The sequence below is a fragment of the Apteryx mantelli genome, chromosome 9, assembly GCF_036417845.1.
Source record: "Apteryx mantelli isolate bAptMan1 chromosome 9, bAptMan1.hap1, whole genome shotgun sequence".
In the NCBI taxonomy this organism is placed as follows: Eukaryota; Metazoa; Chordata; class Aves; order Apterygiformes; family Apterygidae; genus Apteryx; species Apteryx mantelli.
In genome coordinates this window covers 21197319-21217448 of record NC_089986.1, presented here as the reverse complement: position 1 = coordinate 21217448, position 20130 = coordinate 21197319, and the positions used below count along the sequence as shown (strand labels likewise).

Genomic DNA, 20130 nt, shown 5'->3' with positions numbered 1-20130 from the left:
GACCTGCTATGTGATAGTTTTTGGTTACTAAGGAATCTAAAAGCAGCATTAGAGTGCTGATTTGGCCAAGTTAAGGCACAAATCCTCAACTACAGATAGACAACATCAAGTACTATCCTATACTTAAACCTTTCTCAGGAACAGCAGCCTCATCTTGCTTGATCTAGCTTGTCACCTGTGAAACCGATATTTCATATGCCATCAAGTCATCCTGGAGTGGCCATAAGTAGCCTTTACAACCACTTGTAAGGGTTTGGTCAGGGAATCTGAGTAAATCCCTGAACAGTCATATACAGAGATGTTAACAAGGACTGGGCGGGGGAACCCTTGAAGGACCCCAGCAGTGAAAGGGCTCGCGGTGGAAACAAAGTCTTTCTACTGTCACCAAAAGGAAGCAAGCCTCCAGGAAGGGACAAACAGGGTTTTAGGGCATTACTGCAGACTTCTGACAAACCTTTTAAATGACCTAAGAGTACTTTATGGATAAGACCACCTGACCGACACCAAATGCCCAGAGGAATGAGATGGAAGGAGATCACTGATCTAGGCTGTTGAAGCAGTTTCAAAACCATATCCTCGCCCTGTCACACCGTGTCACATGAAGAAACTTAGTTTCACCTTCAATAGCAGGCCCTTCACTTGTAGTTAACTGACTCGCTCCCTTTCTTTGTGCGGCAGCTTGCTAAATAGCATCCATTAACAGTCAGAGACAGCTGTTACCACTTACGGGGAACACCAACATGACTTCAGTTAGATGAAGCCATACATTGTCTTTGTATAGCTTCCCTAACAGCCTGATCAGAAATCAGACATTTGGTTCTAGGTTGCAACTGGCTACTGTTAGTTAAATATGTACAAGATGGATGCCCTCACCGATCATGAGACCACTGCATATTCGAAGAACGACATGAACAAGATGTTGGCTTTTTCACAGCTCTAAAAAAGTAGCGAAGGTCACAAACTCAAGTCTTGCACAGCTGTCCAGAACTATTTAACAACTACTGAACACCAGTCTGGAACACAAGCAGACTGTCGATGGGTCAAATCCACACTGACCTAATATAGGTTTGTGCATTTGCTGCAGTGGACTATAATGACAGACCTTCACAGCACCTGGGGCTCAGTTTTGCTTCATTTTGGACTAGAAACCATCTTCTTCCTGGAGCTTAATCTCCTTTATATATAGCTTTTGGCTATGAGGCAAAGTGGAACATATGTATTACTACTTTAAAAGAGGGTCTTATCCTGCCATTATTCTATGTACAGTCCTAGTTCTGTAGCACTGTTTTTTCCATTGCTTTGCTCTTCTGCCCCCCTTCCCTTGGCTCAGTGGTATTGCAGAGAAAGCTAATAGTTCTGTTCAATATGTATTTTACCAGGTTGTCATTAGTATCCCCTTGGAGTATTCAGCTGTAATGGTTCCCAGATACTATGCGCTATGTTCCATTTTTAGATCCACCACCTTCCCCGTAAAGAACTAAGGACAGTGCGGGCCTTGCAACTTGTGGGACCTTAAAATAAAAAGCAGACCCCAAAGGGTTGAAAGGGCAGGGAGACTTCTGGGAAGACAGATAATTCCCCAAGCTTTCTCATCTTTTAACCCCACTGTCAGATTAAGAGAGATGGCAAGATTCAGATAATTTGAGCTGGCAGTAAGATGTTACTGCTCTTTCTAGACTTACTGCTGGAGAGAGAAATAGAGCAAGCCTGTAAAATGTCATGTTGCATTGAATTCAACAGCTACATTTCTGCCTTATCTTGGATTTTATTTTTTCTAACCCCTGGGTTTGTCTGCAACTGAGTTTTCCTCAACAAATTATCTTACAGTTATAGTGCACATGAAATAGGCTATACTCATTCAAACCAGAAAGCCAAGTGTGCAATCTGTGAAAAAAGACAGAACACATGCATTATGGGATAATTAAGTGCATGCAATTAAATCCCTTGTAGAAGCTGGATGAAAATTTGGTTCCATATATCTGTTTTGTTAATGCAAATAACCGGATATATTTTACATCTATAGTAAAAGAGAAGGTTCAGAGAGCTGTCCAAAGTAAATTCCATTGAACAGTGCAGCCAGCATGTCCAATGCAAAGTCCTTCAAAGTGATAAAACCACTGATAATGAGAAGTAGCCCCGAGGTAGCAGGAAGAGCAAAGCAGAATCTTCTCCTGAAGCCCGAGACCAGGCACGGAAGCAGGACAGACTATATTCTTGGTAAAGGTTAATCACTCCTAGTTGGGTTCTAGCTGCCATACAAGAATTTTGCTTGGACTTTCTATTATAATGGTGAATAGCCTTCAGATACTGACAATAGAATATAAACCCCTTCTAATCACTCACATTCCAACTATTCCTCAGATAGTGATAACATACACTTCAGGAGAAGATACACAGGCAAACAACATTACAATAACTCTAACAGTTCCAAAATAGCGTCAAATGGGGGGGGGGGGTTTGGAAAAGTATCAGTATTTTCAAAGTGCGAAGCATTCAGGACACCAGTGATTAGCACTCATGTAAAGTTACCAATTCCTACAGACTAGTAGTGACAGAGAATGCAGTTGGAAGACACTAGCCTGAGAGGCAGATACATTTACAATTTTTTCTAGATACAAATATCTCAGAACAAGCATCTGCAGACAACATGCTGTTAAAAAACACCTGAGCAATATTAAAAGAAAAAGATGTTCATTATTAACATAGTAAGCCTCCCCCAAAACCTCAGTTTTATTTAAAGTTAAAGGATACACACAGTAGGTATTTACCTCTTTAACAAATAAATTTTCTGCTTTTCGTTCTGCATCTTCAGGTACAGAAGGATACAGTGTCCTGATTTCCAATGAAATTGTATCTGTCTGACAACAAATAAAAAAAAACAAGTTAGCCAGAGTGAGAGAACAACGGTTTTGTCTCATGAAGAGGTTAAGAACCAGTATTATTATGGCTTGCATTTTCAGTTTGTCATGCAGCCAATACACATGCACATCAATGACTGCAATCCAACTCCCTCCCACACAGACTTTCCAATACTATCAGCTAAAGCATTAATTACAAGGAAGAGCACTGGTCAAATGGATTTCTGGGAATAAGCTTGTGCCAAGCAAACTTACTTCAATCTCTGATAAAGGGGAAAAAAAAGTCATTAATGGATAACATCCTAATTCTTACCAGTATCCTTTCCCAAAGGATATACTCCAAGTCCCACTGCCTTACATGCTTCCCTTCTGCCCCTCTTCCCTTTTCAGCAAAGGAATGTGGGAACAGAACTAAAAGTTTTGACTTTTTTGGACAGAGAAAAGTGGAGCATAAAGTCAGCCCTGATAAGCTGCAAAACGACTGCCACAGGCCAGCTTGACAGCAAGGGAGTGAGGGGATCAGGGAGCAGCTTCCCAGCCCAGCTTTTCCGGCAGCAGGCCCAGCACACCAGCAGGGGATCTACACAGGACTCATGATGGTCGTATGATCCCCTTTCAGCAACAACGGGCCCTGCACAAGTTAAGGAACTTTTTGAAAAGCAGCTCCCAGCTGAACTGGTTTGTCAGGACCTTGGCAAGAAACCACAGAGCTGGATCTCCAAGAGGTCTCCACAACGGGCCAAACTCCCCTTGGATCCCACCAGGCCACCAGCTGGGCTCCTCTGCGCCGACAGCAGCACAGGCAGCCACTCCACAAAAATCACATGAGGGGAGGCTTTGGGTACTTCAAGTTAATCCAGATACAGCCCACTTGTTTTCTAGGCTGCGAGGGGGGGAAACAAAGACAACCCAGGAGAACAGATTTTGCTCTGGGTTACGATGGAGTGGTGACTCCACTCAAGGTGGAGAAGGAATTAAACCAGAAGGAATCTGCTCTCACAGCTCCTTTTCTACCCAGTTATGGATCAGCGCGTGATTTCTGGGGGAAGGCCTAGGGCGTACAGCTGGTCCGGTATGAAGAGCCACTGCTCAGTAATACCACCAAGCAGCCCGTAGCATCCACTGCTGAAAACCCACAGAGGATCTGCTTCACAACCCAGTCTCCGATAGAAAGTGATTGTTTTTCTGTACATACCACTGCATAAATCCAAGCACCCAGACTCTACATGACAATTACCTGGCTATTAGTCACTCAGTTTTCCTTACAGCTTAAACACAACATGCTGGTTCCCCCCCATCGCTCTCCATATGAGTAATTCTGAAAGAACAGCATGTATCACATAGGCAGATGCAAGCACCATGGGATTCCCCAAACTTTTTCTGTTTCATCTGGATAGCTCAGGATACAGTGTGGTTACAACACTTCTGGTCCCACAAATAATGATGGTGCCTCCCTTTTCTGTAGGTGGTCCTGAAAAGGCTACATCCTGGGACACAGCTGAAATCCCCCAACGTCACGGGGCCGTCAGACACGGCTCTTCGTGGCGCTGGGGCCCAGCTACCAGCAGCCACAAAACACGCACACTGCCATCCCATGATATCACCACTGCTAAAGCTCAGCTGCTATTTCTAGAGCTAACATAGGGCAGGAGGACACATAAGAAGAGATCTGTGATGTGCTCCAGACCTAATGGTGAGCTGCTGGGGTGGTGACTAAGCTGCAGAGACCAACAGCCCCTTCTGCTTGACCACAGCAAAGCACATCTCCCCCACATACTGTGCAAAAGATAGGTAAAAATATGACTTACTATAGATGTTAATGGGAAGAAATACTAAAACCTAACACACTGCTTCTCAGCAACTGATATCAATACACTGACCGAGACAGCTAAGCCGCCTTCTTAACGGTGTCATCCTGCCTCCAGACAAAACTGTGGCTGAAGGAGAAACATAACCTAAGGAGACTGCTTCACATGCAGTCATCTCCCTCGCTTTTCTTAAAAAGATTGTACTTGAACGAATGAAATATAGCCATACAAAACAGAAAAATCGGGTAACAGTGGGCATGTTTCATTTGCAGACTTTGCCAAATACCCTATTAAAAAACTGATCTACTGAAAGAATGGACTTGGGACATGAAAAAATTTGTGTAGTTATATTTAAACTTGTTTTAAAAACTACAAAGTACTTCCCTTCTGAGAATTAGTTATGTTCAGACCACTAGCTGCAAAAGGTCTTGCCACAAAAACACTTCCTGTTCAAAGTTGATTTGCAAAGTTAAATGCTCTTAAAGGCTGATCAGGCATAGCATTTGCTCACCAAAATATTTTTACTTCAGAAAACAACTAAATTTCAGAAATGGACTAAATGCTGAAAAGGTCATAAAAAAATTTATTTACAGAATTCAGCATTTGTTAATGTGTTTTAAATGCAGTCTAATTTTATAACTGTTCAAGCAATCATAGCAATTGTGTCTGAACTGGGCCTTTTTAGCCTAGAGAAGAGAAGGCTGAGAGGAGATCTTATCAACGTGTACAAGTATCTGAAGGGAGGGTGTCGAGAGGATGGAGCCAGACTCTTTTCAGTGGTGCCCAGCGACAGGACGCGAGGCAACGGGCACAAACTGAAACACAGACGCTTCCATCTGAACATGAGGAAAAACTTTTTCACTGTGAGGGTGACAGAGCACCGGAACAGGTTGCCCAGAGAGGTTGTGGAGTCTCCTTCTCTGGAGACATTCAAAACCCGCCTGGATCCAATCCTGTGCAATGTGCTCTAGGTGACCCTGCTTGAGCAGGGGGCTTGGACTAGATGATCTCCAGAGGTCCCTTCCAACCTCAGTGATTCTGTGATTCTGTCAAAATACTATCTTTAGATTGTGCATGCAAAGACTGTGATAAGCCAGTAATGCAATTGTCAACCTAAAACATTAGATTCCATACCGAGTTCTGGAAAAAAAAGATCTATTCTATATAAATCTCCTATATCTAACAACTTCTAGCATTCAGCCAGACTGTTTTATCTGCATAAGCTGCTGGCCCCAGGTGTTTGATTAGTTATAAGGGGCAACTTAATTAAGCACCTCTCTTGCCACATTCACTGAAGAGTATTTCTACAGAGAAAGCCAAATGCTAATTTTGCTCCTTATTAACGATTGATTAGGAATAATGTTTTCAGACAGTGCATGCTTCCCACCAACACAGTGAGTTTAGTATTTGAAAATGGAGTCCAAACTCCATTAGCCAGTTCAAACATTTTCACTCTGAATCTATCCTAACAGCTTTCAGTCTGAAAACATGTTACCAGTGGTTAAATCTTCAGACAGATGCATCAAAAATGATTATATTTACTTCCTGAAAAGGCCGTCCTTCTAAGAGAGCTAACCACACATAGACAAAAATGTTCATACACGTTAATGCTTAGATTCAATCTCTCTTAATGAAAAGCTGCTCAGCCCCACTTTCATCTAAATAAACAGATTTACCTAACATCAGTGAAAACTGTAATGAGTTGGTCCATTAAGTCAAAAAGGAAGGATAAGATGGACCTTTGCTGTATTAACACCACAGCGCAAATGCTGCTGATATATGGGGGTCCCCACCGCCCGTTTCAGCTGTCCCAGTACCGACCTCCCGGGGAGGCAGACGTAGGGTGTCAGGCGATGGGAAAGCAAGCACAGTGCATGTTTAAGTGCAGCTTTAATACATGTCCCATTACTCCCGGGAGCACGGTCAGCGCGAGGCTACACACTGCTCAGGTAGGGCTTGCTTTGCTGGCTGCTACAGCTCTCTATTTTTAGACAGTTGTAGTAGCTTCCTCTACGCCTCCCTGCCTTCCACGCTCCTGCTACAACCTCGCACATGCGGGTTGTCTGTATCACACCGATCGTGAGAGCAACGAGCTAATCTCTGCTCTTCCAGGGTGGGCAGATGCTGCCTGCTGTATGTGGAAGCGGGAGATGAGTAATGTGCTGTTGAATAGCTCATGACCCCACTACTATAACTCTCTCGACATTAGAAACAGTAGTTGGGTTTCAGGGCTAGGCCAAGCAGGCTGCAAGCCCCTTGTTCTGGGCTGTCCCGAGGGCGTGTGTGCCCTTCCACGCAGGGATGTGCCATCCCTGCCCACTCTCGCCTTAAAGATGCATCTGGTTCTGTTGTGAACATCTGCATCCACAGAAACAACTCTTGTCCCTGTACATTTAGATATTAGAGGTTTCACAATGCTAAAAACAGGGAGGTTGCAACTCTTCCCCATTCTGAGCTAAAAAATAAAAGTCTGGAGACGGTCACACCTCCTGTGAAGGAGTGTACTGGCACTGCATGATTCAGCCACTCTAAGGCCTCTCCACCCCACAGGGCACCCACGTGGGCTTTCAAAAGCCCAGAAGAGCCAGAAGGACAAGTCTGACTGAACTCTAATAGGATTTGCACTCCCAGCTTACACAGAGAAGTTTCACCACCTTACACCTGCCCTAAATTTTGGAAATGAATTATTCTTTCTACTGCAGGTTCAAATCAGACAGGCAGTCATATTTACACAATCAGTTTCAGGAGGTCTGATTTACATTTTTAAACAGAGATTTTAAAACGAGAAGGTGGTGGGGGAAGAAAGAGGAACAAATTTTCATGACCCAGAGTTTCACATGCTTTGGCAATATATAAAATTGAAGTACTTATTAAATACTTCTGGCTACCCTTTTATGATACTTAACATATTTATCTAGGATTAAACCTCCATACAAGCAAAAGCATTAGCAGAGGTGTGCTGAGCCTGATGTCACTTTAAGGGAAGGGCCCAAAGAGTCTATGTAAAGCTTGAGAAATGGAGAGGTTTAGAAAGAGATTGCTGGGATTCAGGTGAATTTGTTAAGGACTGCGACATGAAGAAAGGATGAAAAAGTACCTAGGTAAGGATACTGCAAGCATTTTGCTTGAATAAATGAAGGTGCAACTACACATGTATCATAACAAAGCCCTGCAAGACTGAGGTGTGCAAGTGCAAAGGTGAGAGGCAGGCAGATCTGGATGAAACTGTCAGGCTTCTTCCATGGTCTCCTTTCTGATAAACACATGGGAAAGAAATGAGAAATAGGGATGTCAGACAGCAGCAGTTCCAGTTATTGAGGGAGAATGTGGCCAAGTTAGGGGGAAAACAGGAGGTGAATGGAGCACAGTAACCCAGTCGTGAGGCTAAATGCAAGCCTACCAACATCACCACCAAGCACACACTTATATGAGGGCACCAAGAAGGTCCTGACCTCCCACTTCCTACCAAGAAGCACTGTGCAAGTTCATACTCGTGTGACAGGGAGTGGTGCAGAGCCTTCCTCCACATGGCTGCTGCATTGCTGCACGTGTTAAGTTTTTGAAGCAGAAATTTCCACTGGCCATTACTTCACAGAACAGCACTGAAATGGCAATTTGGTCAAGGGATCCAGGAGCAGCTGAGAAGTGAAGCAGATCTGACACATTTTCTTCAAAGGGAAACAGGAGAGTTAGCAGGCAGGAGGAGAGTTAGCAAGCAAGGCATTGCTAGGAAAACTAAAAGCGGGGCTGATGTGACTCAATGATTTTTCTAAGGATTATTAAGCACAGTGGCATAAAAAGTGAAGCATCTTTTTCCCAGCTGGAGTTAAATCAGAGACTGCATCTTAGTAATGCATACATCTTGTGTTCTTCTGTTGAAATGTGGGGAATGGAGGAACAGGGTATCAGATCTGAACCGGATAGACTAAGAATTTCTTGCTGTCCCACAGACTTCTCCTAAGGCACTGGAAATGACCTACAACAGCCTTGTGAGATAATGGTATCCAAAGACAGAGAGCAATTCCGAGATGAAACAAGGGACCAGACAGTATGGCAGCTACGGCAATTAGCCCATAAGTGATGCATGCAGTGAATACTGCAGATCCAGAAATGGCAAGTTATTAAAAGCAGAATTTTCTCTTACATTCACTACCTCAGTTAATTATTTTGGTCAAGTTTCACTCTGAAAATACAGAGGTATTTTCACAGCCCATAGGATGTGCTAACACACAGGCCCAAACCAGGGCTGCATCAACATTAAGCCATGAAGTCTGGAGCAATTCTAATCATCACAGTTAAACAGTAACATCCACCATTTCCTGAGGCATTATCACATTAAATAACACTCAGGCCAGCATGAGCACCTCCTAATTCAGTCAAACCTGGATCTCTTTCTACTCAAATGGCTGACCCAGACTTTTGTGCACAGGTGATATTTGAGCAGGAAGGAGTAGTGCTATAAATAGACACTCTGCAGCTGAGAAACCTGTCTACTATGAAAGCTCTGCAGTCCTGTCTGGTAACATAAGCTCTTGTTACTGCAGCTGATTACAATGGAAGATACCAAAGAAAAAAAGATAGTTTTGTTGCAAGACTATGGCCCCTAACTACCACTGTCTCTGCTCTTCTGCAAGTAAGAGCCACCTCTACAGTCCAAGCATCTCTCTGGTCTTCTGGACTATTTTTTTTTTTTTTTTAATAAATTATGCAAAATAATTGCAAAACATTAACACAGAGAAAAAAAATAGAAGTAGCTCCTAAAAGGCAGGCTGCAACTGCTAAAAAGGAAATTAAAATAAGGATATGAAAATATGATTTGACAAGCAGTCAGAGGCCTTGAACAGTAGGGCATGATTCTTTCTCTGAGAGGGTTTGCTCCACCAGCTTGAGCTCAGTTACTCTAAATCAAGGAGCTCAAGGGCATAGTGACAGCACACAGCAAGTCCGGACAGCTTTGTAATGCTAAATTTCAATTTCATAAACTCACAAACGTGCAAAACGCATAAAGGAATTAACAATGATGGGGAAATGTATTCTGTTCAGTTCTCTCTCAATCCCACGAGCACATTAACTCAGTTAATACCACCAAGGAAACAGAGCCATTTAGTGAAACAAAGCCGTCTATCAGATTAAGCGGGCCCCATGGGACAGCAGCAGTGCCGCGAGCTGATGGGAAGGGCCCTCGCACAGCAGTTACAGCTGGTCACCGACTGCAGTGCATTTCCATTAGAGAATACCTATTCATCAAAATCTAAGTCTTTTAGAGAGACTGGCTGATTTTGAAGAAATTGCTGTAAGATGCAGGCAGGGTTCCAGCAGCAACCTGCTTGGCCACCCACCTCGCAGGGGCCGCTGCCCTCCCGCGCTCGCCGGGCAGCGGCTGCCAAGAGGGCTGCCCTGCACTCCCAGGGGCTCAACCTCGGCAGCTCGCTGGGCCCAGCGGCGGGGAAGGAGGCCACGCAGCCCACCACTGCGGGCTCCTGCCTCTCCGGCAGCACCAGCTGCCCCGTGCTCCCAGTATCCGCAGCACGTCAGCGCTCCCACAGGCACTGCTTGGGCACTGGGGACTCGTGCATCCTGCATCATTCAGGGACAACGTCCTGGATCTCCATCCCCACTGGAGAAGAATTTGAAAAAGTCCCCAAACCAAACAAACCCAAATCCACTCAGATTCATCATTTTTTGTGCAACCTAGCGTCAGGAACAGCACAGCCTGGAAATACGTCACAGCTACTGTTTAAGTCTGACTTGGAGCAGAAGGCCAGTCACCATGGGGGCTGCTAGATTCTAGCCGCCAAATATATTAAACAAAACAGGATCAGAGAGACTGTAAGTAAATTATGGACATGTAATTAAATTAGATTAAATGGCAAGCAGAGATTCCAGCACAGGCTAAACTACTATTGTGCTGAGCAAACAGACAAGTATGTATGATGGAACAACATGTCTTGTGAGTTCCTGAAATACATTTGAAAACAACCAGGGCTTTGCGCTGTATCTAATCCTGAACAGTAAATTCACTCAAAGATGAATGTTGGAGAAAAAGAGAGAACAAATTCGGTAGGAGGGGAGTAACGAGTTTCACATAAATTAAGAAAATCTTAGAGAGTCTCAGGGCAACTTCTGGCTCTTCATTTAACAGTGAAGATAAGCTAAATAAACAAATAGACAAACCTAAGAACAGTACACATTTGCCTTGTACTTACTGAGAAGTCATCGTCGGGGAACAATATCAGATCCTTAAACAGACCATCTCCAATATTTTTTTCAATCTCTGTGATAACAGCTTCATAATCCAAAGGCTCCAAGAGTTTGGGTTTTTCCTGCTATGGAGAAAAATAAAAGATCAGTAATCTCTCTATTCTCAAACTCTCCTTTTATTCATAAACTAAGATCTGCTGCATTTGTCAATTTTTTACATCAAAATATGAAAGGCTTCTTCCTTTGCCTCCACTCTTCCCAGCCTGCTGCAGCTGAGTTGGCTCAGACTGCAACGGTGGCAGCGAGGAAGCGGGGCCCGCCGTAACGGCCAGCTCGACTCCGATAATTCACAGGCAATCTGTCAGCTCACTGCAGATGCCAAAACTACCACATTACCTTATCGGTCATTCTCAGGAACTTGATCTCCCTTTCTTTCTAAATACACATAGACAAATAGACAGACAGATGCAATTTGAACTGAATACAGACGGTATGATTTTCGGCTAATATGTTGTAGAATGAATGACCTACTTTACTACCACTTGTTTCCATTACTGTGAGCTGACTAATTTCTTCACTCTCTTGCACAGTTCCACGTCTTGAACTGCTGGTAGCCTGTGAGTGCCAGTGCATTGTCTTCCTTGGTAATAATCCAGTTCTCCTGGAATAAGCTATTTGGCATTCAGTCCCAAGCATTCTCTTGTCAGGAACTGGACTAGTCCCATCATAACAGTACTATTGCTGCCTGAGATGGTGGTAATACAAGGAGACACTATAAGAACAGCCAAACAAAAGTAAATTCCCAAAATACAACCCCAAAATAGAAAAAGAGGAGTCTACCCCACATGCCAGAACACATTAAACAAATGAAGAGCTCACGTATTAGAGTGACAACATCTGTCTAATTCAAAGACTCAGAAGTATCAGAGAAGCTAAATGAGAAGGGGCAGGACAACTGGCAGAAGGGATCGGAAAGCAGGTAAGGAGAGAGAAAAAGGAGAATCCTAGTGGAAAACAAGTACAGAAATACTTCTTCGGAACACTTTTTTAGTCTGATGCAATGGTAGACATTAAATAGATCATTTTTTACCCACCGTTCTTGCACTGTGCTATCCAGAGTAACAAAGTTTCCTCTCCCTCCCACCTAGACCAGTACAAAACCATGGTGTATCAGAAAAAGAAAGCTTCATATCTCTATAAAACAAATTTCTCCAATGGACCACCAGATGCTCCAAACATGCGTCTCTCCCACTTTGACTGTGTTCTCAAGTTCCTTTTTTTCCCCTCGAGGTTTCTCCCAGCCCTTATCTACAGTCTTTCCCTGCTAGGTTAAGCTGAAGTCTTCCTTTGATATTAAATGCATCCCTGAAAAGTTTAATTAAATATCAGTAACATAGCCACATAAAATAGATTAAACCACAGGGATACACATGTTCTTCGGAAGGTATTCAACTGCTGAACAGCTTAGGATAGAATCATATAATAACTCAAGTTGGAAAGGTCACCCACCCTTGCTCAAAGCAAGCAAAATTAGACCAGGCTGCTCAGGGACTTGTTCAGTCAAGTCTTCAATACCTCCAAGAATGGAGGTCCAATTTAAAAGTTGGAGCTGTTCCTTCAACAGTTTGATCTATTAACTCTCAAGTTATGTTACAACTTGAGAGCTACAGCTCTGTGTAGCTTTCAGAAGGCTTCCCCCTCTACTTCTCCTGGTTTTCATTTTCTTTTCTAGTAATCTTAAATTAGTAATTTTCTAATGTTTCACTTCCTTCCTCTGTAATGGCAAAAACACCTCTTTATGAGGTCAATAGGAAGGTCTCTGATGATACCAGGTAGTGATAAATCTAGCCCCAAATCTTGGCCCTGCTATAGCTTTTGCTCAGTCTATCTACACTTGCAGCTTGTCTGCTATTCACCTACAGTTTTTCCCCCACAGGAAAAACTCATCACAGTAGGCTCATCCTGCCATCTCGCCACCAAGAGCGCTCTCTCACTTCCTTCCAGGTTATGTTGAGTTACTGCAGTACCCTTTAGACACAAGTTTTAGGCTTTCCTTTATTAAATTTAACATTAAATCTATTTATTAAGTATTCCTATATAGGTGCAAGTTTCAGGAAGTTAAGACTTGAAGAGAAAATGCTTGAGTTGCACACTGACCACACCATCTCCACTGTACCATTAATTTAGGGAACAATGACCAGGTCCGAACAGTTGAGCAGGCTTAGGCCAAGTTTAGCACAAAGAAAAATTGTACTAATGTTATCTTCAGTAGGCAACCTTATAGGAACCACTTACAAAAGAACCCAAAGTAAAAGTGAAGAAATGCATGCACTGATAATTATGAGGCCCAAGTGTTTCACACAGGCATTTTTCCTGAGAAGCAGTTTCACTAAAACGCGTTTTCTGCAGACAGTTCATGATACTAACTATATGCAAACCATCCCTTCCCAGAACAGATACTATAGTACTAATAGGTCTGCAACAATGTTCAGTTTTAATAAGTCAGGCATGCTATTGTAACCATAAATGTCCACTCTTCAAACACCGAAATGTGTCACTACAATATTAATCTATGTCACATGCTCCTGGGAAACTACAGAGACATCAGCTTTCAAAAAAATATTACAAAACGTAACCCAAGCAAGCGATGAGTAGTGGCCTGCCTATCAACTTGTAGACTGAAAAAATGAGCTGGGAAATCCCACAAATCTTAGAACTTCTCTTGAAATGTGGAGGATTCCCCCCCAAAACCTCTGGCTTTTGCAGCTTCTCTCTCCAGATGGGCACTACCCGATTTGCTGGGGCTGACAGAACGAAGAGGTTTTTCTGCTTCCCCCTGGAAATCCCTTCACGGATGGAGTGAGCGTAGCTACATCTCCTTCAACAGGAACAACAAGCAGACTCATGCACAGGTGGAGGCAGGAAGAGCTCTGTCATATTATCTTCCCTCTTCTCTTCAGCAAGAGGCAGCACCCCGAGAGCCACTCCTGATACATGCCTGAAACATGGCTGGGCCACACTTCTCCTGGCAGTCGCAAGATCATTTGTGAGACAAAAATGAAACTCAAGAAAACCCTGAAGAAGAGGAACACAGCGAGCGTATGAACATCACTGTTCCCACAACATTGGTTCTCTGGCCCTCCGTGCTGCAAAGCAAAAAGCATGATCCTGTAGAAACATTTTTAACAGAAGTTAACAGAGAAGTCTTCTGAGAAGGTTTTACAAATGCAAAATGTAACCTAATGCAGGTAGATGTGACATTATCAAAATTACCAGAAAACCTTTCAGTGAAGCACTTAGATATCTACATTGATGTCTTTCCACTGATGCAGTGACAAATACCATTCTTTCTTCTATGATATTACAGGAAAAGCCTGCAAACAATGCTGGACTGTATTATGATAAGCCTCATATACCAGAGATTCAAATAATAAGCCATGCTCTTCTATATCCTGACTGCAGAGACAATCAAGTCTATTCACTGCTGACATCAATCACAATATAATAAACAGGAGACCTCTCTCTATCCATTATTGCACCTTAAAACATTAAAAACTCTGCATGTTCTTACAAACCTTAAGACTATGCAATATGGACAGTGACTCTTATCCTTTGTAGACCTGGTACTTTGATTTGGCAAAGCTTAGCACCAACGGATTTTCTATTTGGCAACTGTTTTAGTTAGTAGTTTATCTCCAAAGACAGAGAATGACTGTTCAGTTTTCTTGTCGTGGGCAGGCAGAAGCAGTGATGGTGGGATCAGGATATTTCTCCTTAAGAGCGCTAGCAGAGATTTGTAAATTAGTAGGGCTGATTTAAAGCTTTAATAACCATAGGGCTGCTTCTCCTCAATTTAACTTGTCTGTTCTTTTTGGAAATGGACCAACTGAGCGATCACTGTGCCAAGATCAAATTATGCTGGCTTGGATTTTTATAATGCTTTTTATATTCTCTATCTCAAGTGAGTAGTGAATTACACTTAGTTGTACTGAACGGGTTTGTGAATTCATGTAGTAAAGAGGCCCTCTCCAACTCCTCACCTGTTATAACAATCACAACAGTACCATCTACTTTATAATCCAACAGTGGCATTGAGCATATGGCCAACTTTTCCAAACACTTGGAATAGTCCAGAGACCTAATGAGCACCTAAGCCAATACCACCAAGGGATAATCGCCTCTTTGAATGAGGCCTAAACCATAATCTTCTAGTCCAGATAAAATAAGCATTATTTTCCCAGCAATAATGGCCAAAAATATCCACATAAATGATTTTTCAGAACCAGATATGGTACATGGATTGCCTCCAGCTGCAAAAACATTATAGTTTGATGCTAGTACCCATCTTCTCTTCCTAATTACAGGATAAAGTTACTTGTATATCATCCTCCTGAAGTCCTCTTTCTGTGAACTAAAGAGGCTAAAGAAGGAAATGATGCAACTGAGGCCAATAGTCTCTGGACAGTCATTACAAGCACTTCCCCATTCTAAAAATAAACTAGACCAACTGCTATTATTTTCTAATGCTTTAATAAGAGATCAGTTTTTTTCTAAAGCACCAAATTCTGAGTATGAAGAATTTACTAAATTTATTGAAGATGCTTAAGATACACATCTTCTTTCAAAGCCCTCATGCAAGGAAGAAGAAAATTAAGTGACACACCTGAACAAGAAGTAAAGAATTTAAGCAGCTGGACTCTGGTTACCTGAAGTAAAATCCCTTCAGAACATGAGGATCCACTGCATGATCATGAAAAAGTCAAAAGATTTGTGATGGCCAGATTGGTCAAGATCAGGCAGGACTTTGATTTCATATTTCATCCAAGCTATGGCTTGTCTAAAATCACAGTTCATTCTAATATGCATCTGGAATATTGAACTGGACACTTTTACAAGAGACAGGGCCACTTACTGAATCAACAGCACCACTTTTACAAGTTCTTCATTTTTATGGACCTCCCAATGATACTATTAGCCAAACCCAATCCTGCTAAAACTTGCAAGAGCAAATTAAATTACTTTCTGGGGTGACATCAACGTAAAGTGCTTCTCAGACTTCTTGTTTTTACTTTCCTTGAGCCAGTTAAGTACTGCATCTGGCATAGTACATGATTTTACATTTTTATATTGTTAATATATGTAGTTAATTTTATTCCACCAGGGTGGGCTAGTTTATATTAAGTATTTCTTTGCCAAGCCTGTCAGAGCTGAAGCTAAAAAACAGTCGAGACTCCAGACCTTTTGGAGGAAGTGTAGCACTAGACCAAATTTTGACTGTCTTCATAAGGTTAGAAGACTGTATACTTTTTATGGAGTCACCTGAACTTTTGCATTCTGCAGGGGTAATGATCATATCTAGTTACCATTATATGGTACAGCAGCTCGATCGATGGGGTGATTTCCATGGGAAGGGTGCCTGGAGTGCACATTCATCCTCGTCAGCCAGGTGACTATCAGTGGCACAAGGCAGGACAGCCGAAGGGCTGCTGGCCGTGGGTCCCAGGGCACGACTTGCATGAAAGAGCGGAGACAGCACTGTCCAGCGGGGATTACATTTCCCCAACACGCCCACAAGCAACTGAGTTGGGAATAAAAGGTAAAGTCCCATCCACTCAAAACGCTCCCTCACCCCAAGTTCCCGCCACCCTCTTTCTGCTCCCACCACACCCCACTGCTTGTTGCAGGCTTATCAAGCCTTTAAGAGAAGCACTTTTTGCATTTCAAGCACCAAGGAAGAAATTCAGTGACCACCAAAGCCACTCAGGGAAAGGACAGGGAAGCACAGACAGAAAGCAGTCAGACACCCCCTTCTTTTATTTTAGATCTCATTGTTTTTACGACTGCTTGGCCTGGTATGCAGCTATTTCCAGTTAACAAATGTCTCTGGTCATGTTACAAAAGCTACATTTGGCTCAATATTTGATCCACAGTCAACAGCTTTATTAAAATTAGAGGTACAAAGAAAATAGTGACACCCCCTCTCCCCCCTCCTAGAAACGTTCACTTGTCAGGTCCAAAATGTTTAATTTGTAATGTCTGTCACTAAATCTCAGGGAACTGCACTTGGAGGGAATCCAGTGAGTCTTTCAGAGCTGCACAGCATAACTGATATTCTCTTCAGTGCTAGTGGTGAAGCCAATATGCCAATAAATTTCATTAAGGGAACCGCTGGTTCCCACAAGATTCTGGTGCAGAGAAAATTCCAGAGAATTACAAAGATTCAAACCCCCAAATTCCTCGTGATTCAACCCAAAAATTCCTAGTAATTCAGAAATCAGTTTCCAAGATGCTATAGTAACTATCAGCTTAACTAGCACAAAGCCAGGCAAACCTATGGAAGATTCCGCTGGGACTAAAGCGAGTAGGAAGACATCTCCTTTCATTAGGGCCTCTTTATTCAAAGAAAATTCTGATTGACGCCAATGAGGGATTTGCTTGACTAAATGAGACTTATCCTGTACAAATACAGCTTTGGATGGGATGAATCCTAATTGCTTACATTGGAAATCATCACTGTTCTGTGGATCAAAATTTATACAGGTCTACTGTGCATACTTTCCAGCTTTAAAAGCTACCATAAGAGAACTCAGAGTAATAAGTATTTGGAAAAGGTAAATACCTTTCATCTTCAAGAGCTGAATTCAGGCCATTTTCATTTTAACTTCCACTGTCAGCTGCAGCTTCCCGAGGCTTCAGTGGCACCCAGAGAAGCACTTCAACAAGCCAACCAACAAGCCACCAGGGTTAACACTACTCAAACCAGTGACCGATTCTCAGGTAATTGCGAGCAGCCTACTCTTCGTATTACTTTTTGTTTCTCTATTAATTTCTACAAGTTAAAATTAGTCATTGTTTTAATTATGAATTCTGAAAGCACTTAGTCTACTAAAACTTTCTTATTCATAGTTAAAACATGAAACCCACACAGAAATGTCAGTTCAGCAAAGCATCCATGCTGGGGAGTAAGGGGGGGATGCTTAATGCTACACTTGACTTAAGATAGAGTGTTTCCTGAATTCTCACCCTGAAACACAAATATACACCTGACACTGTGCGCCTGATGCAGCGCTTTCTGAATCCAGGCTGTATATCAGCATGGCCATCTGCCATGACTAGCACTTGACATTTTAGATATTACACAGAACCACCAATGCAGTCTAGTCTGCAGAATATTCAAGGTAACAAGAAAATAAATTACTTGCCCCCCTGTTTATGGATAGCTGGAAATCCTTTTTAGGAAGGAGATTAATAAGTTTCATGTAATCGTAAAGTTACTAGAATTAGCACCATCATGCCATGGACAACATGACCTCTAAAGAAGCTGTAAGATTTTTAAGTTTCACATATTGGCTTTTTAAAATGTCAAAATGACAGTTTCTAAATAACAATTACTTCTGAAGCCTAGACTAAATATTTGCCCATAGGTCAGTTCAGGGGAAAAACAAGAAGTATTTTTAAGACACCTTAAGGGTTTTTTAGCTTAATTTACACAGACCTCGAACCTGGCACCATTCAGCCACTTTACTCCCCTTACCTGACCTTAGCCAGAAAAAGAAGGCAGTTATACCAGCAAAGGGTTTTCTTTATAGCAACTACACTGAACCTATCCCTAAAGAAATGAGCAAAAGCCAAAGGTGCAATTGCTCATCTTCACCCAAGCACCTGAGCCACCGGGTCGCTGCAAGGGGCGCTGGGGAGATGCGAGGGCTGGCGCAAGGCAGAGTGGTGCTGCCATGCCGGCCGCGGTTAGCTCATCCTGCGGAAGGGGAAGGGAACCGTCCTTCCCCACACACCAGGAAGGGAACGCTCGAATTAGTCCCAATAAAACATTACGTAAACACTGCTTGCAAGTCATGTAAGCTTTTCCTAGCAGTCTCAGCTGGGCAGATGCATGGTCTCAAGAGGGAACAAAACCGTCCCATAACCCCCCATACTGGCAGGTAGCCGATTGCACCAACCGCCCAGCCCTGAGCTGATGTAAAGAACGCTTCTGACTGAGTGCAAGTCTACTTCATATTTTTATTATATATAAATTTCACTGCAGTCCATGGAAAATCTGCATCAAGAATCTCAGCAGAAAGCTTATGAAAGAGTGGTTCAAAACAAAGCTTTTGTTGAGTTAACAGTTAACCAAACCAAAACCACTGCAAGTATTTTCAATATGTCTGAAACACATACTCCCATTATTTGCATTTAAGCAGAATACATAAAGAAAATTATGATGTAGACATGTGAATTGACCTAAAGTTTCAGACCCCTACATTAAAAGCTTAAGTTCACAAGCTAATGACAGAGAAGGATACTGACTGGGAGCAATCCGGGTCTGAATAATTTCCTTTTAGCCAGCCAAGGAATAAGGTTCCCTTTTCCTTACCCCAATTTGCAATCCAACCCAATGTTTATTCCCACCAACCTTTTCCTGGCATAACAAATGAATAGATGGGAGGTGGAGGGGCACGGGGGGGAAGTGCTCAGTCTCCCTAGAAATTAAGATTCCCTCAGACTGGGCAACCTACTCCCACCTGAGTCCTTAAGGAAGCCTGACTCCTGAAGCTGGGATCTTCTGAAGCACTGACCCTCCTTGGAGACAGGTCACAAGCTACAACAGCATTTATTCCTCTTTCCAGGAAGCAGCAAGGAAAAGAGAAGATTTTTATCTGGTGAACAAGCCCAGAGGGGAAAAGCCATTCTTGGACCCCCCATTTGGCTAATCCTCACAGCACATGTGGAAAGCTGGCTCTGACACCTATGGCATCTATAAAGCCCTGGCAGACCTGTCCAGAGCAGCAAGACTAGACCCAGCCAGTTTCCTGCTTTTGTCCGAGTGGCAGGATTAAGGGTGACAGAGTGACCCACCCCCAGTACCGGTGGAAGGACAGATGGGAGTAAGTGTGCAGTGATGCTGCAAGGGGATCCCAGTCCACCTGCTCCTCTGCCTGTCTGATCTAGCACAACCCTTTGGCTAAAACAGGAGCGTATGTGACAGAAAACAGGGCAAAGCACAGAACTGTACTAAAAAATATATTATTTGTGATTTGCATTTAAAATAAAGGGCACTTTTTACTTGCCTTTTTGTTTTTGGGGTACCTCAGATGGTGGTTTTTTTTCTTCTTTTTTTTCTTTCTTTTTTTGTGATTCTTGCAGTGAATAGGAGGACTGAAGTGAAAACCGAAGTTTCTGTTCCTCAAAGCCCTTAGTGTCAGGGCACGATCTGATCACTGTCATAAAACTCATGACAAAATTGCAACACAGCACAAGCAGAA

The 20130-nt window shown here is 42.7% G+C and overlaps 1 protein-coding gene across 5 annotated transcripts in view; it reads right to left on the bottom strand.

The window, feature by feature from the left end:
* The window catches only part of DOCK10 (dedicator of cytokinesis 10), a 171995-nt gene that overhangs the window by 95316 nt on the left and 56549 nt on the right, over positions 1 to 20130 (bottom strand). For all 5 annotated transcript variants that reach the window (XM_067301916.1, XM_067301913.1, XM_067301915.1 and 2 more), the window contains exons 2-3: positions 10873 to 10992; positions 2769 to 2858 (exon numbers count right to left, since the gene is read on the bottom strand). In XM_067301916.1, the coding sequence (XP_067158017.1) occupies positions 2769 to 2858; positions 10873 to 10992 (210 nt within the window). The remainder of the gene's footprint in view (positions 1 to 2768; positions 2859 to 10872; positions 10993 to 20130) is intronic.